The sequence below is a fragment of the Gopherus evgoodei genome, chromosome 1 (genome assembly GCF_007399415.2).
Source record: "Gopherus evgoodei ecotype Sinaloan lineage chromosome 1, rGopEvg1_v1.p, whole genome shotgun sequence".
Taxonomy (NCBI): Eukaryota; Metazoa; Chordata; order Testudines; family Testudinidae; genus Gopherus; species Gopherus evgoodei.
Window position 1 is genome coordinate 114,200,018 of NC_044322.1, and position 20,502 is coordinate 114,220,519.

At 40.3% G+C, this 20,502-nt stretch overlaps 1 protein-coding gene across 1 annotated transcript in view; it reads left to right on the top strand.

Annotated features, from left to right (window-relative positions):
* UXS1 (UDP-glucuronate decarboxylase 1) overlaps window positions 1-20,502 on the top strand; it is a 92,169-nt gene that overhangs the window by 13,659 nt on the left and 58,008 nt on the right. The window contains exons 2-5 of the mRNA XM_030569653.1: window positions 3,795-3,822; window positions 7,605-7,653; window positions 9,684-9,727; window positions 13,489-13,549. Of these exons, the coding sequence (XP_030425513.1) occupies window positions 3,795-3,822; window positions 7,605-7,653; window positions 9,684-9,727; window positions 13,489-13,549 (182 nt within the window). The remainder of the gene's footprint in view (window positions 1-3,794; window positions 3,823-7,604; window positions 7,654-9,683; window positions 9,728-13,488; window positions 13,550-20,502) is intronic.

The following is a 20,502-nucleotide window of genomic DNA, read 5'->3' on the forward strand; positions in this document are numbered from 1 at the left end:
TTATATATTTAACACCACTATAAATGCTGGAAGCAAAGCGGAGTTTGAGGTGGAGGTTGACAGCTTGCGACCCCCCATGTAATAACCTTGTGACCCCCTGAGGGGTTCCGACCCCCAGTTTGAGAACCCCTGCTGTAGCCCGTACCTTCTATCCTGCCATGCCCTCCCCCACACCTCTGCAGTGTTCTCTGCACAGCTGACTCCCACCATCCCCTGTATTGTGTCCTCCTGGGGTTCAGCAGGGGTAGCATTGAATGTGAAGAGACAACCTGGCTGCCTTTGATTAGTGCACTTCAGCATCACCCTCTCACCACTTCTCCCCCCCCCCCAAAAAAAAAAAAAACAAAACAAAACCCTAACAACAAAGCATCTGGAAAGAGGGACTGCTAGGGAATTCCTGTTGTCTGTCTGCCTCATTGCTGGGTGAGGGAATCCAGTTCGTGAATGTGAGACAGGTAGAACTGTCTGAAATTTTTCAAGACTGAAATTTTGGCCAGCAGCAGCAGCCAAAAAAACCCAAACCAAAACCACCACCACATCTTTTACACAAATGTATTGCTTTTTGACCAGCTCTAGTATGTCTCTCCTGAGAGCCGTCATGACACTTGACAGCCTGGAGGGGGAGAAGTGATTTTGATGTAATACGTAACATTTACCATTAAGCTCAAATAAAGAGATTTTTTTTTTTTGACCTGAGATGGTGTTTGATTCTCAAAATGAAAACTGTATCTTTTACTGCATGTTGTGTACAGCACCTGAAAAAGTGCATAGACACAACAAAGTCCTTACTGAGAATGTGAATGTACTGTTTCTTTTTCATTTCTAGTAACAAATAAACTTGCCTTTAGGAAAGTGAACCGTCCTCACAACTTATAAAGATAAATAGGATTCAGGCATTTGTGTCGATGTCAGATTCAGCCCTTTATTTGGTGTTATGCAGACTCCATACCAAAGGAGCGCCTAGTTTTTTTCCTTATGAAAAGCATGTGGGATTGGGAAGGAATGTGCAGAGTGATTTCATCTTGCTCATTGTGTAATCTGGAGATCTGATTTCCTGCCCCCTTCCCCCCCCCCAAAAAAAAAATCAATTGGTTAGAATAATGGCATGAATAAGATGCCAAACTGTGAATTAGTTTCAAGCATATTGAATTAACAGATAATCAGTTTAAAAAAATAATAGCCCAGAGTTCAGACTTTCAGAGAGTAAGGAGACCAATAACCTTAGTTTACCATAATGTACCATTCCACTGGCATTAGTACACTACTTGGCATTGTGAAAAGTGTTTGTATATTTAATTGTTCATCTTGAGGTGTGGGGGGAAGCTCACTACTGGAAGCTCAAGTCTGGTAAATTCAGAAGGGGCATCTATTCTGGGCTTAGTTGTGGACCTTTCCTGGCAGCGATCAAGAAGTCATTTACAACTCTTGTTCTGCTCAGTTGAAACCAGAACAAGCCAATTCAGAGAAGAGGTTAACTGCTCTTCAGGGAGAGATGTAAGGCTTTGTCTTGCGGAAGGCCTTAAATCAGGGGTTCTCACAACAAAATTTTTGGTGGCTTCAGAGTGCTGGTGGCTGCGCTGACAATTTTTCCTAAAATACTTAATTAACTTTAGGAAAAACAAATAAATATGCACATACGTGTAAATATGCACTAATAAATATGCACATACATATTTGCAAATCATTGTAATTTATTGCATCTTTTTGCTGACTCAGTAAAAAATCATATACAGTTGTCTATTGTTTACTGGACCTAAACAGAATAGAAACACAAATAAGGGGCTCAGCAGGTTCTTGTCTTTTTTGTTGTTGTTTCTTTTACCCTTTTTTTTTTTTTTTGGTTGCTTTTTTAAAGACTTGCTAGCTAGTAAGTCTGCTGCTGTGAAAAGCGAGCCTGGGGACGAATTAAGCCTTGGATGGGGAGGTCAATAGGGGGAATGTGGGGGCTGGAGGGGATAAATAACGGGCCGGCAGAGGCAGCGGGGGCCAGGGGCGATGTGGGGGTGAGCCCCACCGCCGGGGCTTGTAGGCCTGTGGCCAGAGCCTGCTGCCTGCCACCCCAGGACTGGAGCCTGACTCTACATCTCCAGGAAGGTGGGGAACTCACTGGCTGCTCCTCCAGCATTTGTCTCTCCAGAGGGGGGCATGGTCCAACCCCTGCTGGTGGCCTGAGAGAGGGACCACTACTTTACTGCTCCTCACATCACTGCCCAGGAGGCTGTGGCCGCAAGAAAAGCCCCTGGTGGACGCATGTTGGAAACACTGCACTTAAAGCTTTGTAAATGTTGTTGTAAGCTTTATCTTCTATATATCTCTGTAAAGCACCCGTCACACACTTGGGTGCTGTAAACAAACAAATAAGAGTCCTAAGGAATTACATACAAGCCTGAAGCTACATTTTGTTATACTTCAGTGTCTTTTATTTGGCAGACTAGTTCATTAACCACCACTCCAGGTCTGAAGCAGCCTACAGGCAATTGAGATCACTGCAGAAACTTTTTGTACTCCATGGCATATTCTAATACCATAACTAAACAACACTTTTCTCCCCCCTAAGAATGAAGGAATTTGTGTACTTACCCTGAGGCTTCTTGTGCAAGGACTTCTGGAGAGACTTAGACTTTATTAGATTCTGTGTCTTGCTTATTAGGCAACTCACCCTTCATGTTCAGCTTTCCCACAACACCTACAATTGCCTAGTGCCTAGTTCAGTCCTCTTAATAATTGGGGGATTTCTCTTTTCTCAGTTCCTCTCACTCCCTTTCCTAGTCAAAAGTATTAAGAAAATATAAGGGACCTGACACTCAAGCACTGAACAGGTTCAGAAAAACAATTTCAGTAGTGAATAGTTGCATCAGACTGATATTTCATATCTCTGTATCTCACTAAAGAAATGGAAAAGCTGACATCTGTTTGTTTACTGTTCTGCATTGTATTGTGGCTTATATCCAAAAAGAGATTAGTTTAAAAACTCTCTCTCTCTCTCCCATATTTATATACCTGTGCATATATGTATGTATATAAATAAAAAGAGGGTTACGGTTGCCAAGGAAAGCATTCAGAATTAAGAAATACCACTTGTGATGAATCGGTCTTCTCCGCATGATACAGTCTTTAAGTGACCATATGCTGTTTTTAATGCAGGATCCTTTCCTCATCCAGTGCCCTGGTTGGATACTGCTGTAAATAAGGCACCTTACTGTTCAATCTTTGTCTTTTGATGTTCAGCAATGGTCAACTGCCTCATTCACTGCACACCACCCAACCCTTCAGGCTGGGGTCCTTAGGACCCCTTTCTTGCTCACTGCACATTGTCCAGTTTCTTTAATGAATAAAGCATTATATCATATCCACTTTGACAAATCATCATTCAGTGACTGCTGATGTGGTTTACTCTAGTCTATAATGATTGTGGGATTGGTATATAGAAGGGAAGTATTTTAGCTGATCATCTTTTCATATAACCACAGATCTATCTATTTGGAGAGTCTCACAGTCTGATGTACTGCATACTCGTTGTTTGTTTGACACGCGTGATTCAAAATTGTTCCCTTTAATATCGCAGAAGAGCCTCATCTAACTTCATCAGTTTTGTTTGACTCATACAAAGCGTTCTGATCACCTGGCGTGTGACCTGTTTTTAGAATAAATAAGTTTTTAATATAGATTTAATAAAGTCTAATTTTGTTAGTTTTAAATTTCTTATTAGGATGACATAAAAATTGAGAAATAAGTAATGGTTTGTTGTTAAATGGCACTATAATGTTCTCTCTCTCTCTCTCTCTCTTTTTTAGCTGTATGGGGCAACTTTATCAACATGAGGTAATACATTATTTTGTACCAGTATCTTTATCTGAAACAAGGTTATTTCCACTACCATCCCATCACACAACAATAGGAAGAAATCAGAAAAAGCAGCTCACAATGTTGTTGAAATGTCAGCTCTTAACAATGGTAGATGTAGAATCCATTCCTGTATTAAAAACACCTTCAACATCAGAGAAGTACCATAGGGCTGTGGATGTCCTCACTGGCAGGGGACAAGAAATGCTGAGTTTCCTCCTCCTCATTCCACTGGAGTGGAAGGACATTCCAGGATAACCAGCAAAGGATTTGTACTTCCTTAACCCTTTGGAGATGCCTTAACTGCAGAGTTAGATGAACTATTGGCTGCAATGCACCTTCTGTTCACACAAGGAAAAATTCTCTGTCCAAGGCTTGAGGGTGCTTTCAGACTAGGCTAGCAGACACGTCTGAGGGTATAGGCTTTAGCTTAGGTTTTTTTCAACCCAGGCTGGCAACCCACCTATTTTGCAATGAGACTGCAGGCAAAGCAAGCCCAGTTGCTGTTAGTCCTCCAGTGCTTTCCTCCAATTTCACCTGACCTGAACTTCCTTGTCTGCCTCCTTGCTTTTACTGAACTGTTAGTCAACTACATTGGCTCAGCATTTTAACCCTACATGTGCCTGTTTCATTTCTGCTGCGTTTTCGACAGCCTTTGAACGGAGGCGCTATCAGAGTGCGGTACAAGTCACACTGTGGTTTGCCAGCTGAATTCCTTAATGACCTTCCCGTTAAAAGTTCTTGCTCTCAAATAGTGTTAGCTTATGCCTTCAGAGCCATTTGCATTAATAATGAATAGCTTCTCTTGGAAGTTATTTACATGAAGTATTATTCTCATGTCATTGCCACAGATAGCATCTCCATGCTAGCGGTAGGGGCGAGAATGCAGCCTGTGAATATTAGGTATAATAGAACAGCCCACCAGAAACCCATCCTAGCACACATGCTAGTACAGCACCATTGTGGACCTGGCCACCCGGGTGTGACACAGGTAGGGCTTTATGGTGGTGACAGTCCATTCGGGCTAATTCTGCGGTGAAGGCATATGCTCAGATGTATGGAAGATTCCTGCCGCTACTCGCTTAACACCTGCTACCTTGAATCAGGGAGAGTTCACTGTGTGGTAAGGCAACCCAAGGAAACTAATTTTGATTGAGAAATGATCTTATGTGAGAATATCCCCATAAAGTTGTAAGGGAAGGGAGATGAACCTTTAGGAGAGAGACCATTCGCCTACCTTCCGTCCATAGAATTGGAGTGCTCAGACCAGCCCTTTATAACTAAATTGGTATGTTAAGGAGGGGAAAACTCACTTAACGTAAAGCTGCAATTGGCCTGTGCTCAAACCTACAGCATGTGAACACACTACAACAGATTTGACTTTTTAGATTACTTTAAGAACCTCTTAATATGTTGTGTTTTCTATTAAGTTTTTCCTTAATCGCTTACCACAAAGGAAAAGATTCTCTGTTCCACAGATGCCCATTCAAACTTGTGTGCGTTGTCTATTTTCAGGAAAATGTCTAATACAGTAATTACTGTGAATTACTCAGTGTTACTCCTGAATCATATTCTAATGCTGCAGTGTTAACCTATAGTCAGTTTTTGCTGCCGGTGGTACAGTAAGTGGCTGTCTTTTGTGAAAAGAATCTCTAGAACCTGAATGGTTCTACTCAATACTGCACTCCTTCCTGAGGCAAAAGTACTGAAGTCAATGGGAGTTTTGCCTGAGTGAGGCATGCTGGACTGACTGATTAGTAAGCTCTTTTTTTCCTCAGAATGGTGTGAGGAGGATTGTTGTTCTGATTTCTAACACTGTGGTGTGTGTGTGTGTCTACTTAACAAACAACCTTCTGTTTCTCTAGGTGTAATGACTGCAGGTCCCGAGTAAAGGAGCTCTGTTCTACTTGAAAACTTCATTTTGCATTGGCCGCCCATGAAACCTCTAGTATGCAAAAACTTGCCGCTGTAAATCATGTTGAATAGTTTCATAAGCTGTCTGAAACAAAAATTAAGTTGAAACAAGAACTAATGCAAACTTAAGTGAAATCACGTAGGCTTGGACTACACTAGCAAATTATGTTGGTATAACTATGTTGCTCAGGATATGGAAAATCCACACACCTGAGCGACACAGTTATACTGACCTAACTGCTGGTATACACAGCTTTATGTTGATGGGAGAAGTCCTCCCATCAACATAGCTACCACCTCTCGGGGAGGTGGAGTAGCTACACTGACAGGGGATGCCCTTCTGTTCGCTTCACTGAAGCACTACAGTGGTGCATCTGCAACCATTTCAGAGTAGGCAGGCCCTTAGCCAGAAGAATGAGTATACTAAGTGGCTTGCTCAGAGGAAGAACATCACTAATCATTTGAGATGTTTTATACATTTAAATACTAAATTAGATTACAATGAAATCTGTATAAGAGACCAGCTTTATTCTGCAACCTCCTTGTCTTAAGAGGCTACCCTGAAGTATCCCCAAATACATTGGCATGGCTCCACCTTTACTAAGCAACCTTTGTTTAAGTATGTTTTTGTCCGTAGAGTGGTTACTTAAAACAATCTTCAATGTGCTGATTTTACTTTTAAAAAAATTCAAAGCTGCCTTAAACTCTTCTATTAATTTAAAAAGTACAAAGCCAAAGTTAGAAATATGAGTCCATGTTTAAGTCCCATTAATGTGTTGATTGGCCTGCCTTCTATGTGGACTGCTATTTTGAGGAGAGGGGCCTCTGTCTGATGCAAACAGTGACTGATGGAATTAAATTTTCTGTTGTGGAGCGCTGGAAATCTGTTTCAGTTCTGTGTTTACAAAACTTAATTGTTTTGTTTTTAACAAAGATAATTTAACCAAAAATATTTATAATTGTAGAACATGGCTCTCATCTAGTGAAAAATTCCAGTGCTTTCTAACAGGAATTCTTGTTCTTTGTCTTTGTATAGGAAATATTTAAGACACACAGAGTGTATGCTTTGGAAAATGGCTGAGTAAAAATGACACCTTCCTACTCAACTGATGTGGTTTTTGTCTGTATTTAGAGTCAGATCTGATTGCTCCATTGACAAAAATAAGTGTTTACTCCCAATAGCCACTTCAGAGTCAACCCAGCTGAAAGAGTGAGCTGGATTCTACCATTCCTTGTTCCACAGAACTGTTTACCATGTTCCAGTCAGTTAAACGTTTGTATCACCCCACTAACTGCACTGGAATTTCACAGGTTCAGCTGAAGGCCTTATTTGGTCCATAGAATCTTTATTACAAGTGGAAAATGAAGAACCTATCTTAACTCTCTGATCCTAGATTGAGTTTGGAAAGTCAGCAGTTGGAAGAAATATATTTTATTTGTACACTTGATATGGAGTCGAGACAATAAATGTGGACCCTCACAAGCCATTTTAGTCATGTTTCCTGGTAGAATTGCACTACAAAAATACTTTTGGGGGAGGTGACTTACCGCGTGATGAGTGAATAGATCATTTTTTTATATTGCATTGACCTTTTAATATAATGTTGAATCTACTATGTTGATCAAGACTGCTAACATTGGACCTGATTTAAAGGCCATTAGAGTTAATGGAAAGACTCCAGTTGACTTCAGTAAGCATTGGATCAGGCCATGGTGGTCATTTGCTCTGTGTTTGTGTATCTCTAGAGAACACATTCTGAAGTAATAAACTTTTTAAAGGAAATTAAAAAAAAATTAAGAACATATTGAAAATGGCGCTTAGTTTATGACTCTTTTTTCCCCAATAGGTCTATCCAAGACAACGGGGATCAGAAAGTTGATAGAAAGATAGAGGAGGTTAGTTTATTAGGTGATTAATATCCTCTTTATTTCTGCTTTTTTAAAAATTAATTTTCTTTCTAACTAAAATATTTTACTTTATTATTCTCCCACTAATGTAATCCTCAGCATTTGGTTTCATGTCTATACTATTCCTCATTAGAGTGTACCCAAACAGCTTCCACCACTAATCAATGGCTTCCCTCTGTTTTCCCTAAACCTCCATCAGAAGATTATAATTCCAAAGATCCAATCCTGTTTGCCGCAGTGTCTTCCTTACTATCCCAGTCCTGCTGGGAATTGAGTCTTTGTTACCAAGTTTAGGACTGCTGTACTAACTCCTTTCTCTGTCACCCCTCCAAAAAGTTAAGTGTATTTAACTTTTAACAAGCATTTACTATTTTAAAATTTCCACATATGTGCATTGCTTTGTTCTTAACTCTTATGCAGATTAACCAGTTATATTTCATCGTCGAAATACTATGCTGATGAGTACAACAGAAAAACCGAAAAGATTTGTACTAGGTTTCCAGTTCATAATTCCGAAAAATGAAAGTTTAGTAGCATATATAGACACTGGTCTATGACTGACTGACTATTCATTTTTAGGTGAGGCAATTAACAGTGTGTTTGATTTACCAGATTTCTTATATCTCAAGTGAACTGTATACCCACTGTTACTTTGGAGATGATTTGAAGCCTATTAAATTCACTTGAAGTCTTTTCATTGACTTCAGTAGGCTTTGGAACAGGCTCTTAATTAATGTCTTACATGTGTCTTTTTTTCATTTTGGGTACAACCGCAGTAGGTTTTTGGGGATTTGGATTTGGGGATTTGCTGTTTTTAACTTTTTTTTTAAGTAAGATTTACAAATCTGTGAATACCCAACATGCAAAAGATACTGTAAAATTCCTGAGAAATAAAAATTCTCTGAAGCTTGCTGGAAGTACCTAGCCCCTAATTATGCCGCCTTTATTCACATTGTGTAACACCTTTCTCCATTGGAATCAATGGGATTCTTGTTAAAGTACTACTCAGCATGAGTTACTGAATTAATAAGCCTAAATTATAGGACGTAGGGGGGAATAACACAATACACAGTTCATTTCCATTCCTGGAGGCTTTCAGTTGTCAGAATCGAACCTGTCAGTATTTTTTAAAGTAAGTAAATCCACAGCTTGTTAAAGGGCACTGTGGTGCTAGTGATACTATTTCAGGTGATCCTAAAGAGATGATGTCAACTTTTATTTGCCCAAAATTTAAATTTTGTAAAGAGCATTTATAAAACCTAAAACCAAAAGTAGTATGTTCAGACTTCATCTTCCTTGTTTAAAACTCAAGCCTTCATTATATGATAAAGAATCTGGAAGTGAAACTAACTTTTATTTATATATCACTGTCCAAGTTCAGAGAAATGCAGAGAGTTAAAAAAAGAGCGTAGATATTAGTAGATAAACTACATTTTTAAATTTCTTTCTCTTTAATAATCCAGGGTGATTATAACAACCCAGTTGAAGAAATATGTTTAGAACCTGATTATTTTTTAATGTGTCATTGTCTCTTCAAAACTGAGGCCCTGGCAACTTTTAGTCTTTAAAGGCAATTTTCACAAGAACTGACAGGGTTAGTCTTGGTGTGATGGCTATATTTTAGTATGTATAATTATATTCTGGCTGCCTAAGCTTCCCCAACAATGTAAGTTGAATATTTCATGTGTTGTTCTAAACTGTTGTTTACTGTTGCTACATACTTTTTAAACAGCTACTCTGCATGTGCTGCATGTCAGTGGTAGGTGAAGTAATTTCCTGTATTTATAGCAGATTCTTCCTATTTTTGTAATATGCTTTGGGATCCATTGGCACAAAAGACACTCTATAAATGTAAGTTGTTCTGATCTTGGTGTCTTAAATAAATTTATTTAGATAAGATGTAAGATTGCCATCCCTATTTTTACTCGTATAATAGTCTGAGTAGGCATTGTTTTTCTTTGTCTGAGATGTAAATTCCTGCAACTTCCTTTAAAGAATTACTTTTATTCCTACTTTAGGCTGTTGCACCATTAAGAGAGAAAATCAGAGACCTGGAAAAAAGGTACATCTGTTCTTGTGGGGTTGGAGTTCAGTCAGCAGCGCTATGTTTGTTTTGTCCTGAATGAGTCTCAAGGTCTTCAGTACACTCACGTGAATATTATGTGCTCAGTAATGTTGTACGTCTCCTATTTGTTAGTAAGCACTGAGGCCTGATCAGTACTGCACAGGTAGGTTGACATAAGGCAGGTTATGTTGACCTAAATTAGGTCAGTGTGCACGCTGCAGCCTTTCTCCCGCTGATGTAAGTGCCCTACTACACGAACATAATAATTCTTCCTCCAGAAGAGGCGTAGCGCTTATGTAGCTGTAGTTAGGGCGACGTGGTGTCCGTGCAGACACTGCAGCCGTATAACTGCGTTCACTGGGAATGGTCTCTTTGAAGTTAATGGGACTACTCACTGTATGTGAAGTTAAGCTCTTACATAGGGATTTTCAGGACTAAAGCCTATAACAGTACACTTCGGCAGCACTCTGAGCACATATTAAAAGCCTGTATGAGATGCCCTAAGGTGACGGTGTGTTTTTTGCCTTAAACAATTAAAAAACAGAACAAAAATAAAACCTGTTGTTCAGATCTCTGCTGTTAACTCAAGAAGTGTTCAGTTAAGTAAAAAGTATGAAGAACTAAAAGATGAATTGCTCACTCTGGATTTAGGCAGGTTTTCAGCATTTGTCAGTTTGAATGACGGTTCTCAGGGCTATTAGCTCTGTCCCCCTCCCATATCTTGAACCTATGCCATATCCCACAGGCTGTACAGTGTCAGTAAGCATGTGAGGCTATCACTGTGCCTCTCCCATGCATAAAGAGTGAAACTGTTCTGCTCCTGGAATTGAGCATACACAATGCCTGCACAGTTTCTAGGATGCTGCACGCTTTCTCTTGGGTGCAAACGATACTGTGCTCAAATACAGATGTCAGGTTTTATTTTACAGCTGACTTTCAGATTTAATGACCTGCCACTTACCATTTTTGTTGAATATGTGACCCTCATTTACTAAATCCTAATAAGAGCACTGATTTGACAGATCAAACAGGGTGACCTTATTGGCAACATGCAGACACTGACTACACGTGGCCACCAGTAGGAACTATACCTGCTACTGCTCTTTTTATTAAACTGTAGTCATGAATGAATGGCTTAAAAACATTCTATACATTCTCTCTTGTCTTCAACTGATTGTTAAGAAACTAAGTATAGTAGAACCCTGTTTATCTGAGCCTTCATTATCTGGCTGTCTGTATTAACCAAACCACCAGTGCATAAAGGAATATGAGTAATTGACGGTTCAGCCCGGATGGCGCGACTTGGGCTGTCAGCCTGGGGCTGAAACTCTTTGCCCATTCTCCTAATTATCCAAATTTCTCATTATCTGATCCAGTCTCGGTCCCAATTAGATTGGATAAACGGGGTTCCACTGTATTTTTCATTTTTAACAGTAGCAGAAGTGTTTCTAAAGTGTTTCTTTATCTACCTGACTTGAGCTGCTGTTTGTTCTGTCCTTCATGGATGGCCTGTGTGACGTGATGGCTTGATCAGTATTAATTTTTGAGTAATGTTACATTTTGGTGCAATATGTCAAACTGAGATCTATTTCTTTTTGCATCAGAGCCAGTAGGTTATTCAGCCTTTGGTGAGGATGTGCTTGAATGACTTTGCATTTGGAGTATATGTGCAGTATATTGTTAATGGGTTATATTTCAGATATCATTGTGTGCCTGCCGTTGAGGGGAAAATTATGTACATGTACCTCTCTCCATATACCTGATTTTGGCATTGTGAAATCACAAGAGATGAGCCCAACTCTCCACTCTTGTGTCTGTGTAGCTATTTACACTCTCGCAAAGCGAGTGTAAAATGCTATCCACTGGTGAATTTTGACCAGGTAGCATTTCACACTCACTTTGCAAGGACATAGAGAGCCGCACAAGGGCCCTCTGAGTCTGTAGTTGTCAGAGGATTGAGGCCGATGAATAGTGAGCTTTTAAGCTAACTCTTCGCTACTGGTTTTATGGGTGTTGTGTTGTGTGAAAAGTGCTTATCTTGTACAGTCCAAAGGCATCCCATCTTGTACAGTCCAAAGGCATCCCATCCTCATGGTTCTAGGGAGGAGGAAATGAAGGCATTCTTTAATACTTAGCCCCTGAGAGTTCATATCAGTAACTTAAAGCATTATCAGAGTGGCATAGTGATCAGAAACAATCACTAGAAATCAGGAAAATCAGAGTTAAACCTAAAGAGAGCCAATTAATTCAAAGCATTAAAATATCCAGTTAAAGGATCCAAACAACCAGAACTGTCCTGGTTCCCTGTACTGGTGACCTGAGGACAAACATATGGAGACATCCTAGTGGTCAGGGAAGGAATGGATTCCATTATTTTCCCTACCTCATCCCCCTGTTTGGATCAAAGAGGTTTTGTTACCATTGGAGAACACCTTGATGGTGAGGTGTTTGTGTGTGGAGAGTCTGCAGCCAACCTCCAGGCATGGGAACGTTTGAGGGTTCTGCCACTGTCTGATTTCCACACACAGGAAGCTGAAGATAGTATCACATGCACTCTGAGGGTGAAGGGGTGAAGATGCCATTCAAGTACACAGTATCTGTGCTCATAAGCATCAACTTTCCCTGACACTGGTGGGTGCTTCTGTCCCCCTGCCCCGACTCCACCCTTGCCCTGCCCCGCCCCCATTCCAACCCCTTCCTCAAAGTTCCTGCCCCAACTCTGCTCCCTCCCTGCCCCTATTGGACCCTTCCCCCAAATCCCTGCCCCAGCCCCACCTCTTCCCCAAGTGCTGGGAGCTAGGGGGAAAAGGCGGTCACGCAGCACACTCAGGGAAGGAGGTGGAGGTGAGCTGGGGTAGGGGAGGCAGGGAGCCGCTGGTAAGCTAAGCGCAAATCAATTTTTCCCCGTGGGTGCTCCAGCCCTGGAGCACCCATGGAGTCGGCGCCTATGTCTGTGCTCTGCCTCTTGGAGATCCCCGTTGAGACAGGGTTGTGGATGAGAGGTAGTTGAGGCATGGTGCTTCAGACCTCAGGGCATGGTGTCAATCCAGTGGCATTCTGTTTGTTTACGGATGAAGAAGTAATCTGTCAAGGAGAATTCTTGGCATATATGCAGTTCCGTTCGCTCCACTGACTCATCTCATCCACAAGTTGCAGCATGCAAACTAACTGGAGAGGAAGGGTGAAGAATATTTGAGTTACCTTTTATGACATTTATTTAAGAATTACCTGAGCTACTGAAATATTGGCAAGATTAAACTGCTTCTTAACTGAAACTCAACACAACCTTACTTGTTGCTCCCATAATACAGTATACAAACAGGTGAAAAAAACCATTGAGGGGTGATAGCTCAGTGTCCGTAATTCTTTATGCTCTTGAGCATCACTTGTAAGCTTACTATTTTCAGGCCTAGTAGTTTTGCAGAAAATGAGAATCCCTGGCAAATGTGTTTTTATTTTAGTTCTCACACCCCCATCCCAGGAACATCTGCCTTTTATGTTTATGGATGAAGAATGCAAAAAATGGTAACAAAGCAGTGGTAGTCATCTGAGTCATCGCTGGGAAAACATCCTTAACACTCGCATTATGTCACTCTGTGAAAGCTATCCTAATTTAAAAAGAAAATTTCCTTGACTTTCTGGTTTTAAATTTTACATAAATGAAATGTAAAGGAAAAGTAGATATACAAAGAAAAAGTTGTCAGTCACGTAAATAAATCTTAATTTAATTTTTCTTCCTGTTTTGAAATGTTCTGTAGTTTCACCCAGAAGTATCCACCAGTGAAATTTCTATCAGAAAAGGACCGTAAAAGAATTTTGGTAAGTCAATATTTCATCAGGGCTCATGCTCTGGAAATAAGAGGGATTGGTTTAGAATTATGTAAAACTTAATTAGGGTCACTGGATTAATTAAAAGAGAGACTTTTATAATTTTATTGTGCAGCTTGATATGTGCTACATAGGTTCAGGAGCAACTACTCTAATTCCTTTCACCCTGTGATGGTGAAGTGCTTAGTCACAGCATGTGGATAACAGGCTTGGGCTCTGGATTGATGGTGTGATTCGTTAATTGGGTTTCTGCTGTCTGCCTACAATATCTTGGAACTACATTAGCTTGGTTCTAAGGTGTATATTTTCAGAAGGGTCTTTGTCCATGTTCCCAGCTGGTGGAAATTTTCTGACATTGGGATTCTTCTGAAGAGGGGCAGTGGTTTAGAAAGTGCAAAGTGTTGGAAAAACCTGTCCGACCAAGTCTTGGCGAGAGAGCCTAACGTGGGGCCAGATTCCTTGATGCCCTGTGGTCCCTTTTGCACAGTCACAGAACAGATGTGAGACAGACAGACATAAAGATAGAGGAATACGCAAGGCTCAGGGAACCTGTGTGTGCTAGGAGATCCTAGAGAGTGTAGAAAACGTTCCAGGGTGCACCACAGAAAGAAGAGGGCATGTTGTGACAGGGCGTTCTGATGCTCCAGTGAATCTGTCCTGCTGCAGTGGCCCATAGAGTCTGTCTTTGGTTCCCTGTGCTAGCCCTTGCTGTGGTGCAGAGATGAATTTGACCGTGGATTCTAAGAAGGTACAGAACAAACAGATTCCATATCGTGGGCAAATACATGGTCCAAGTTTTTGCCGCTCTGGTAGGGAATGGGGAGTAGTACAGATCCCTATTTAGTGCTCTTTTGCTTAACTTGTCTAATGTTCGCTTTGATCTCAACTCCTTGCCATTTAGAAAATTGAATGGAATGAAAACAAAAGGCTTGTTTTCTCTATTAAAAATGAAGTTCCCAGAGCATGGGTAACGGCTTACATATGAACAAAAATTCTTCTGTATTCTCTCTTCAGTGTATGCACAGTTTAATAAAGTTTAGTTAAGAAAAGCCTGTGCAAAGAAGAAGGCCAGTGATCTGAAACCAATACCTTTTGACAGTTGTCTGTCTGTAGTTGAGAACGGTTTGAGGGCTGTATTATCAAAGCTTGCTCTAAAGCTCCATGACGGTAAATGGAATGGCTGCAGTTGACTTTAATCAGCTTTGAATCAGGCCAATAGAGACTGACTTGACTTTGGACAGAATGGCCAAGGCCTGCAGTACTTATCTTTAGATCTTTGTAATCAAGTCTGCTAATAAGAGTGCATTGCTGATACTGCAGCCTCATTGTCAGTATTATATTGCAAGCCCTGCATACTCTGCATGAAACTAAATTTCAGCTTTGCAACAAGATCCTTGGATTCTGGTGCATAATGCAGGAAATTCTGTGGCTGCATTTTCAGTTCTCAAGTGTTCGAATAATGCATAGCTGCACTGTGGAAATTGTCAGTGACTAAGATGTAGACGTAGGTGGTCACTTGAGACTTTTGGCCCCTGCAGAAAGCACTAGAGGCAGTTTGAAAATTGTGGATAGCACCCTACCAGGGTAGTTCTGCTAAATAATCAGTAGTGTAATAGCTAACAATAATAGTCAAAATTTCATCTTCAAGTTTGAGTCCGTGCCCTGTAGACATATAAGGGGGAAGTTAGTATCTCTCAGAGTTGTTGTTTCAGGTGACTGTAAACTCAGATATCAGTGCACCAGTTTATGGATGGTTAGCAACTTCACAATAGCCTGGGCTAGAAATATAACTTTTACTTTCAAGCAAAATTTTAATTTGTAGAGAATAGTTCTTTGGCAAGGTGTAAATTCCACAGCACATTCTGAGGTTGCAGAATACATTATATGCATTATATATATGATAAATCTTCACGGTATATAAGTGGCATGCATTAAAACCAGTAACATTAAAAAAAAAAATGCACAGGGCCTGATACTGTCTGGTCCTCTTGGCAAATTGTCTGGTCATGGCATAACTCTCATTCGCTGGAGTGGGATTGGGCTGAGAGTCCTGGAACCTAAGCAGTCCTGCAGTATGTTTGTCACTTATAGGTGTGACTGGTAATGCTACTTATTAAGGTTTCCCAACAGTTCCTGTTGGAAGATCCTGTTTTCAGTTACTTATAACTTTAGCCCAAATAGTTGAAATTTGGCAAACTTTTCCATGCTTTCTGAGTGAGGCTGAATTTTTTTTTTCTTCAGAAAATTTTCACCAAAATGGTTGCCTTTTCTGAAAAGAAGGCTAGAAAAAAAGTTTAAAAAAAACTTTCATTTGAGAAGTTATAACATAGCTTTGTAATAGGAACTGAAATTTGGCCTCTGTGTCAGGGATGTGCCCACTAGATCACAATCCCCGCTAAAGCCTGGAATGGCACACAAGGTCCTGAGTGTCATCATTCCTCTGATGTCAGCAAATATCTGTGGAACCCACTGGCAAAGTGTATCTCCTCCCCTGATAGTTGTGGTTCACATAGAGGATAACAGCCTACTACTATATCAGGTACTCCATTAGCTCAAGTGGCAGAAAGCTGTGCAATGGATCTCCATGTTTCAACCCTGTTGATGAAACTGTCTCTGATACCATAGGGTGGAATTTGTTTTTCCATTTTGTTTTTTGAAAAACGTAAGAAACTGAACACAGAAATCTGCATTAAAAGAACATTAAGGTTGCAAAGTCAAGCACTCAAAAATTAGAAAATGCCAGAATTAAGGTTGCCTGTACAAACAGTTTTGCCTCCTGGGACATATGCATTATGATGCAGGCCTTAATTACATGACCACATACTATTTTTTTCCTCGGGGTCTCTTCCCTATTTAGTGCACAGACTGGACACACACAATTAGTGGATACTTTTGACCTTAATATCTGTGCTGTGGTTTCCCATCTGCAAAATGGGGATAATACCAGTGTCTTATCGCATGGAGGTGCTGTGAAAATTAATTCATTAATTCACTTCTTTGAAGTGAAAATTGTTTATCAGGAATGTTTGTGCAGCACTCAGATACTATACTGATGAGCACCTTAGAATTATTACTTTCTTCACAGGCTTTTCTGTCTTCACGGTGGAGTTTGAAAAGTCTGTAGAAAATAAGGCATGGAGCCACACGTTGAGGAGAAACAATATATTGAATAGCTGATCATTAAGTGAGCACTCTCCATTCTCTGCACTGAATGAGATGGGGTCTTTTGGGGAAAAAAATTAGATTGTCTCATAATCCATTTGTACAGTGGGGCTGACACGAGACTGCACAGGCATTTCCCAATTTGTGGGATTTTGCAACCTTCCTTTTAATGTAGTTTTTTGTGTGTGTTGCTGTGTTGAGGCAGTTCAAGCTGTTGTGTATGGGCTTTTTAGATGCTACCTTCAAACGATGGATAATAGAATAACTAAGATGTTGGATGTTTGGTTCAATTCTGAATTGAAGTAGGCAGAATAGTGCCTTTCTCTCACCTGTAGGAGAGAGAGCTTGATTGCACATGGCAGAAGAAATCACTGAAAGGGAAAGCCAAGTGAAAAACCTGAGCTCGGCAGTCAGTTTTGAGCATTTATGGGAGTAAATTTCATAAAGTAAGGCCAGCACCTTTGAAAATTGGTTCTTCTGTGCTCACCAGGCTCTCCATTGTCTGACAGTTTCATTGTGTTGGTATAATGTAGCTGTCAAGAAGGGTCATAGTCCCAGAGGAAGAAATGCTCTTTCAGGCAGCTGAGGTCAATGCAGGGCTTGCTTTGGTTATCAGAGTGCAAATCTTAAACTGGGCATTGAATTCAGTGGGGAGCAAATGCAGAAAGAAAAGCAAGGAGGTGTGAGGTGTTCACAGTGACCTGTGAGCCAAGCACGTGGGTTGCTGAATATACCACCTGTACTCTGGAGTCTGCTCATGTTCCCAGTTTGATTCCAGATGCAGTTCAAAGTGTGTTTAAACCTAAAAAGTTCTTTATGGTTTGGATCCTGGGTGCCTTAGAGACAGGCTTTCTGCTCATACTCTTGTCCAGCAGTGGAGCTTACTCAAGCTGACAGCTCCAAGATGTGTTCACTTAGGACTTTAGATTTATTCTCAGCGGAGGGTTCTTCACTGAGTTCATTTCCACTAACACACTGGTCCAACAGAGCCCAAGTCTTGTAAACTCTGTGCCTTGCAGCTAGGCCTGTCTGTTTACCCTGTTTTTTCTAAGAAGATGGGTAGGTAGCAGGCTTCTTTCTTGGAAATTTTCTTAATATGGTTGATGTCAATTTAGGCTCAGCTCTGTAAGTCTTATGTGATGTACCTATAGACTCATAGACTCATAGGTCAGAAGGGACCAGTCTGATCATCTAGTCTGACCTCCTGCACAAAGCAGGCCACAGAACCCCACCCATCCAATTTTATAACAACCCGAGGACTGAGTTATTGAAATCCTCAAAATTGGTTTGAAGACCTCAAGCTGCAGAGAAACCACCAGCAAGCGACCCGTGCCCCACGTTGCAGGGGAAGGCGAAAAACCTCCAGGGCCCCTGCCAGTCCGCCCTGGAGGAAAATTCCTTCCCGACCCCAAATATGGCGATCAGCTAAACCCTGAGCATGTGGGCAAGAGTTTTATAAAATGAAAAAATAATGTAATTTTGACATGGGATGTTAGCTGTCTTGAATCTGACTGAAAGCACCAGCTATGACTGCAATGAGAAGGAAATGGACCTGCATGGCAAATACACAAATATCTGAGTGTTCCAGATAGAGATGAATTGTACGCTGTTTTTAATGCATTTTAGTAAATGTTGAAGTCATCAGCTGTTAAAGTAAATTTATTCTGTCCAGATGGTGCTAGTGTATCCTCCCGAGCACTAGGTATTAGGTCTGCAGCTTTGAAGTGACAATTGTTGATCTGCAATATAATGAATTCGGGGTCTGTTGTGATTTGTAAGCAGCTGTGTTTTGAAATGAAGTGTGTCCACCCTGTCTTTCTGAACTGCTGTGATTGCTGGATGATTATGTATAGATAACTTGGGTGCTTAAATCATCCTTTCTTTCCTTTTGATGTAGCCTGAAATGAATGAAAATGACGTTAAATAAACTCAACAATTGTTTACTTTTGTGGGGAAATTCAACTCCTTTTCCAAATAATTTTTCATCTAATCTTTACAGAAGCCATAAATTAATCAAGATAATCTAGATTTATCATAAAATTCCTTGGTAACATTTCAAGATGACTGCAAAGTTTAAAAAAACAAAAACAGAAATGGGGTTTGTGCCATATTGTGCTTGCTTACAATGTTAAGAGAGCCTAAACACCTGCCTGTTTTTTTCAAAATTTTGTTTTCTCACTGTACCTAAGAAGTATCAGGAATTTTGAGTCCAGTCTTCTCTGGATCCTTGCATAGATGTGGTACCAGAGGTTTCTTGCACCTTAGTCAAAGGTGGTGAGTTGTGGAGTCTTCCATAGAAACAGATTTTTGTCCCACACAGTGCGGAGAGGCAAGTCACCTGGAGTGTGGTTTTACTAGATTTTATCCTCCTTTTGTTGTTCATTCTACCTCATGGAGGGCTGCTGTCAGTCCCAGTACCATTGCTGGGACCCCTCTGCACTCTCCTTGCTGTACTAGATTTGAGAAGCCATAACCCAATACCCCACCTTCTTGCACAGATAACTTTTTCTAATCTTTCAGTCCCAGTTTATCTGGGAACTGGATCCCTTACTGAATGATTACCTGCACTGGGCACCTGCCCCCAGTAGATGCCAGCAACAAAAGAAAAGAGAAATTTAAATAATCTAACTAAAAATTCCTCCTTAATTGTTCAGATTTCACTGTTTTTTTTTATTTACCATGCCTTCATCATAGCAGTAATCCTGAATTCCTAATTTGAAGTAAAACAAGGGTGAGAGGATGAGAAAGGAACTTTCAGGCCTTTTATGGAAGAAAATAGGATAGAAACAATTTTTCCTCTGTAGGTCACCTGTCAGGTAAATAACACAGGCAAACAGAAAATTATTTTCCTGATTTATTTATTTATTTTAAAGTTTGCATGAGTCTTTTTTTAATTCAATGTTTTGGGAAAATTGAATATTTTGGCTTTTATTAAACAGAAGTAAAAGGCTTTCACTAATATGTATGATCCTACTGATGACATTTTATCAAATTGTCACATTATTCAGAAGTTTGATTAATTTCTTGACAATGACAGCAAATCCTTTCACTGTGTAGTTTGCAGTGCACTGGTAATCACTGAAGTGCACTGATACAGTAACTACATAGTTAGATCACCTTGTTAAATCTGATCTTGATCATAAAGTCGCATAATAGTACATTTCCTATGAGCTGTCATACTGAATCAGGTCAATTTATTTTGCTTAATTGTCTTTGGCAGTGGCCAGCTTCTGTTTCCTTCATTAAAACTGCTTGTGAAGCCTAGAGAAAATAACTGCTTCCACAGACATGTCCCTTTGAACACGTCACGCAGCATCGGACTTGTTGAAGTAGTCATACAATTACTGTGTTCAGTGATTCATTGCTCTTTAAGGGTGAGCTGCAAAAGCTAAAAATGGTCTTTTTATACTTTGTGGAAAGGGTGTGAAAGTTAACTTCCAAAGTTTTTTTTCTTCTTTTTTCTTTCTAGTAGAGCTTCAGAGCTTGTCTATCCTGTAACTCTGTGGATGACAGAAGAACTAGCTAGATTGAAATATAAGCTGAAAACTGAGCAATACAGTGGGCAAGCAATATAAGACAGTTTGGAGCTTGTTTCTTTTTCACTCTTTCACACTTAGCAGCCACATGGAAGAAAAGAGGTCTTTAAAGATTCAACTCCTTTGAATAAGATGAGAGCACTTAGAATATTTCTTTAAGCCCACCCCTACCCAAAACATCCTCCATCAAAACCAGTAGAAGGTCAGGCTTAATTGTAGTAATATCAGGAATGTTGTGGGGTTTTC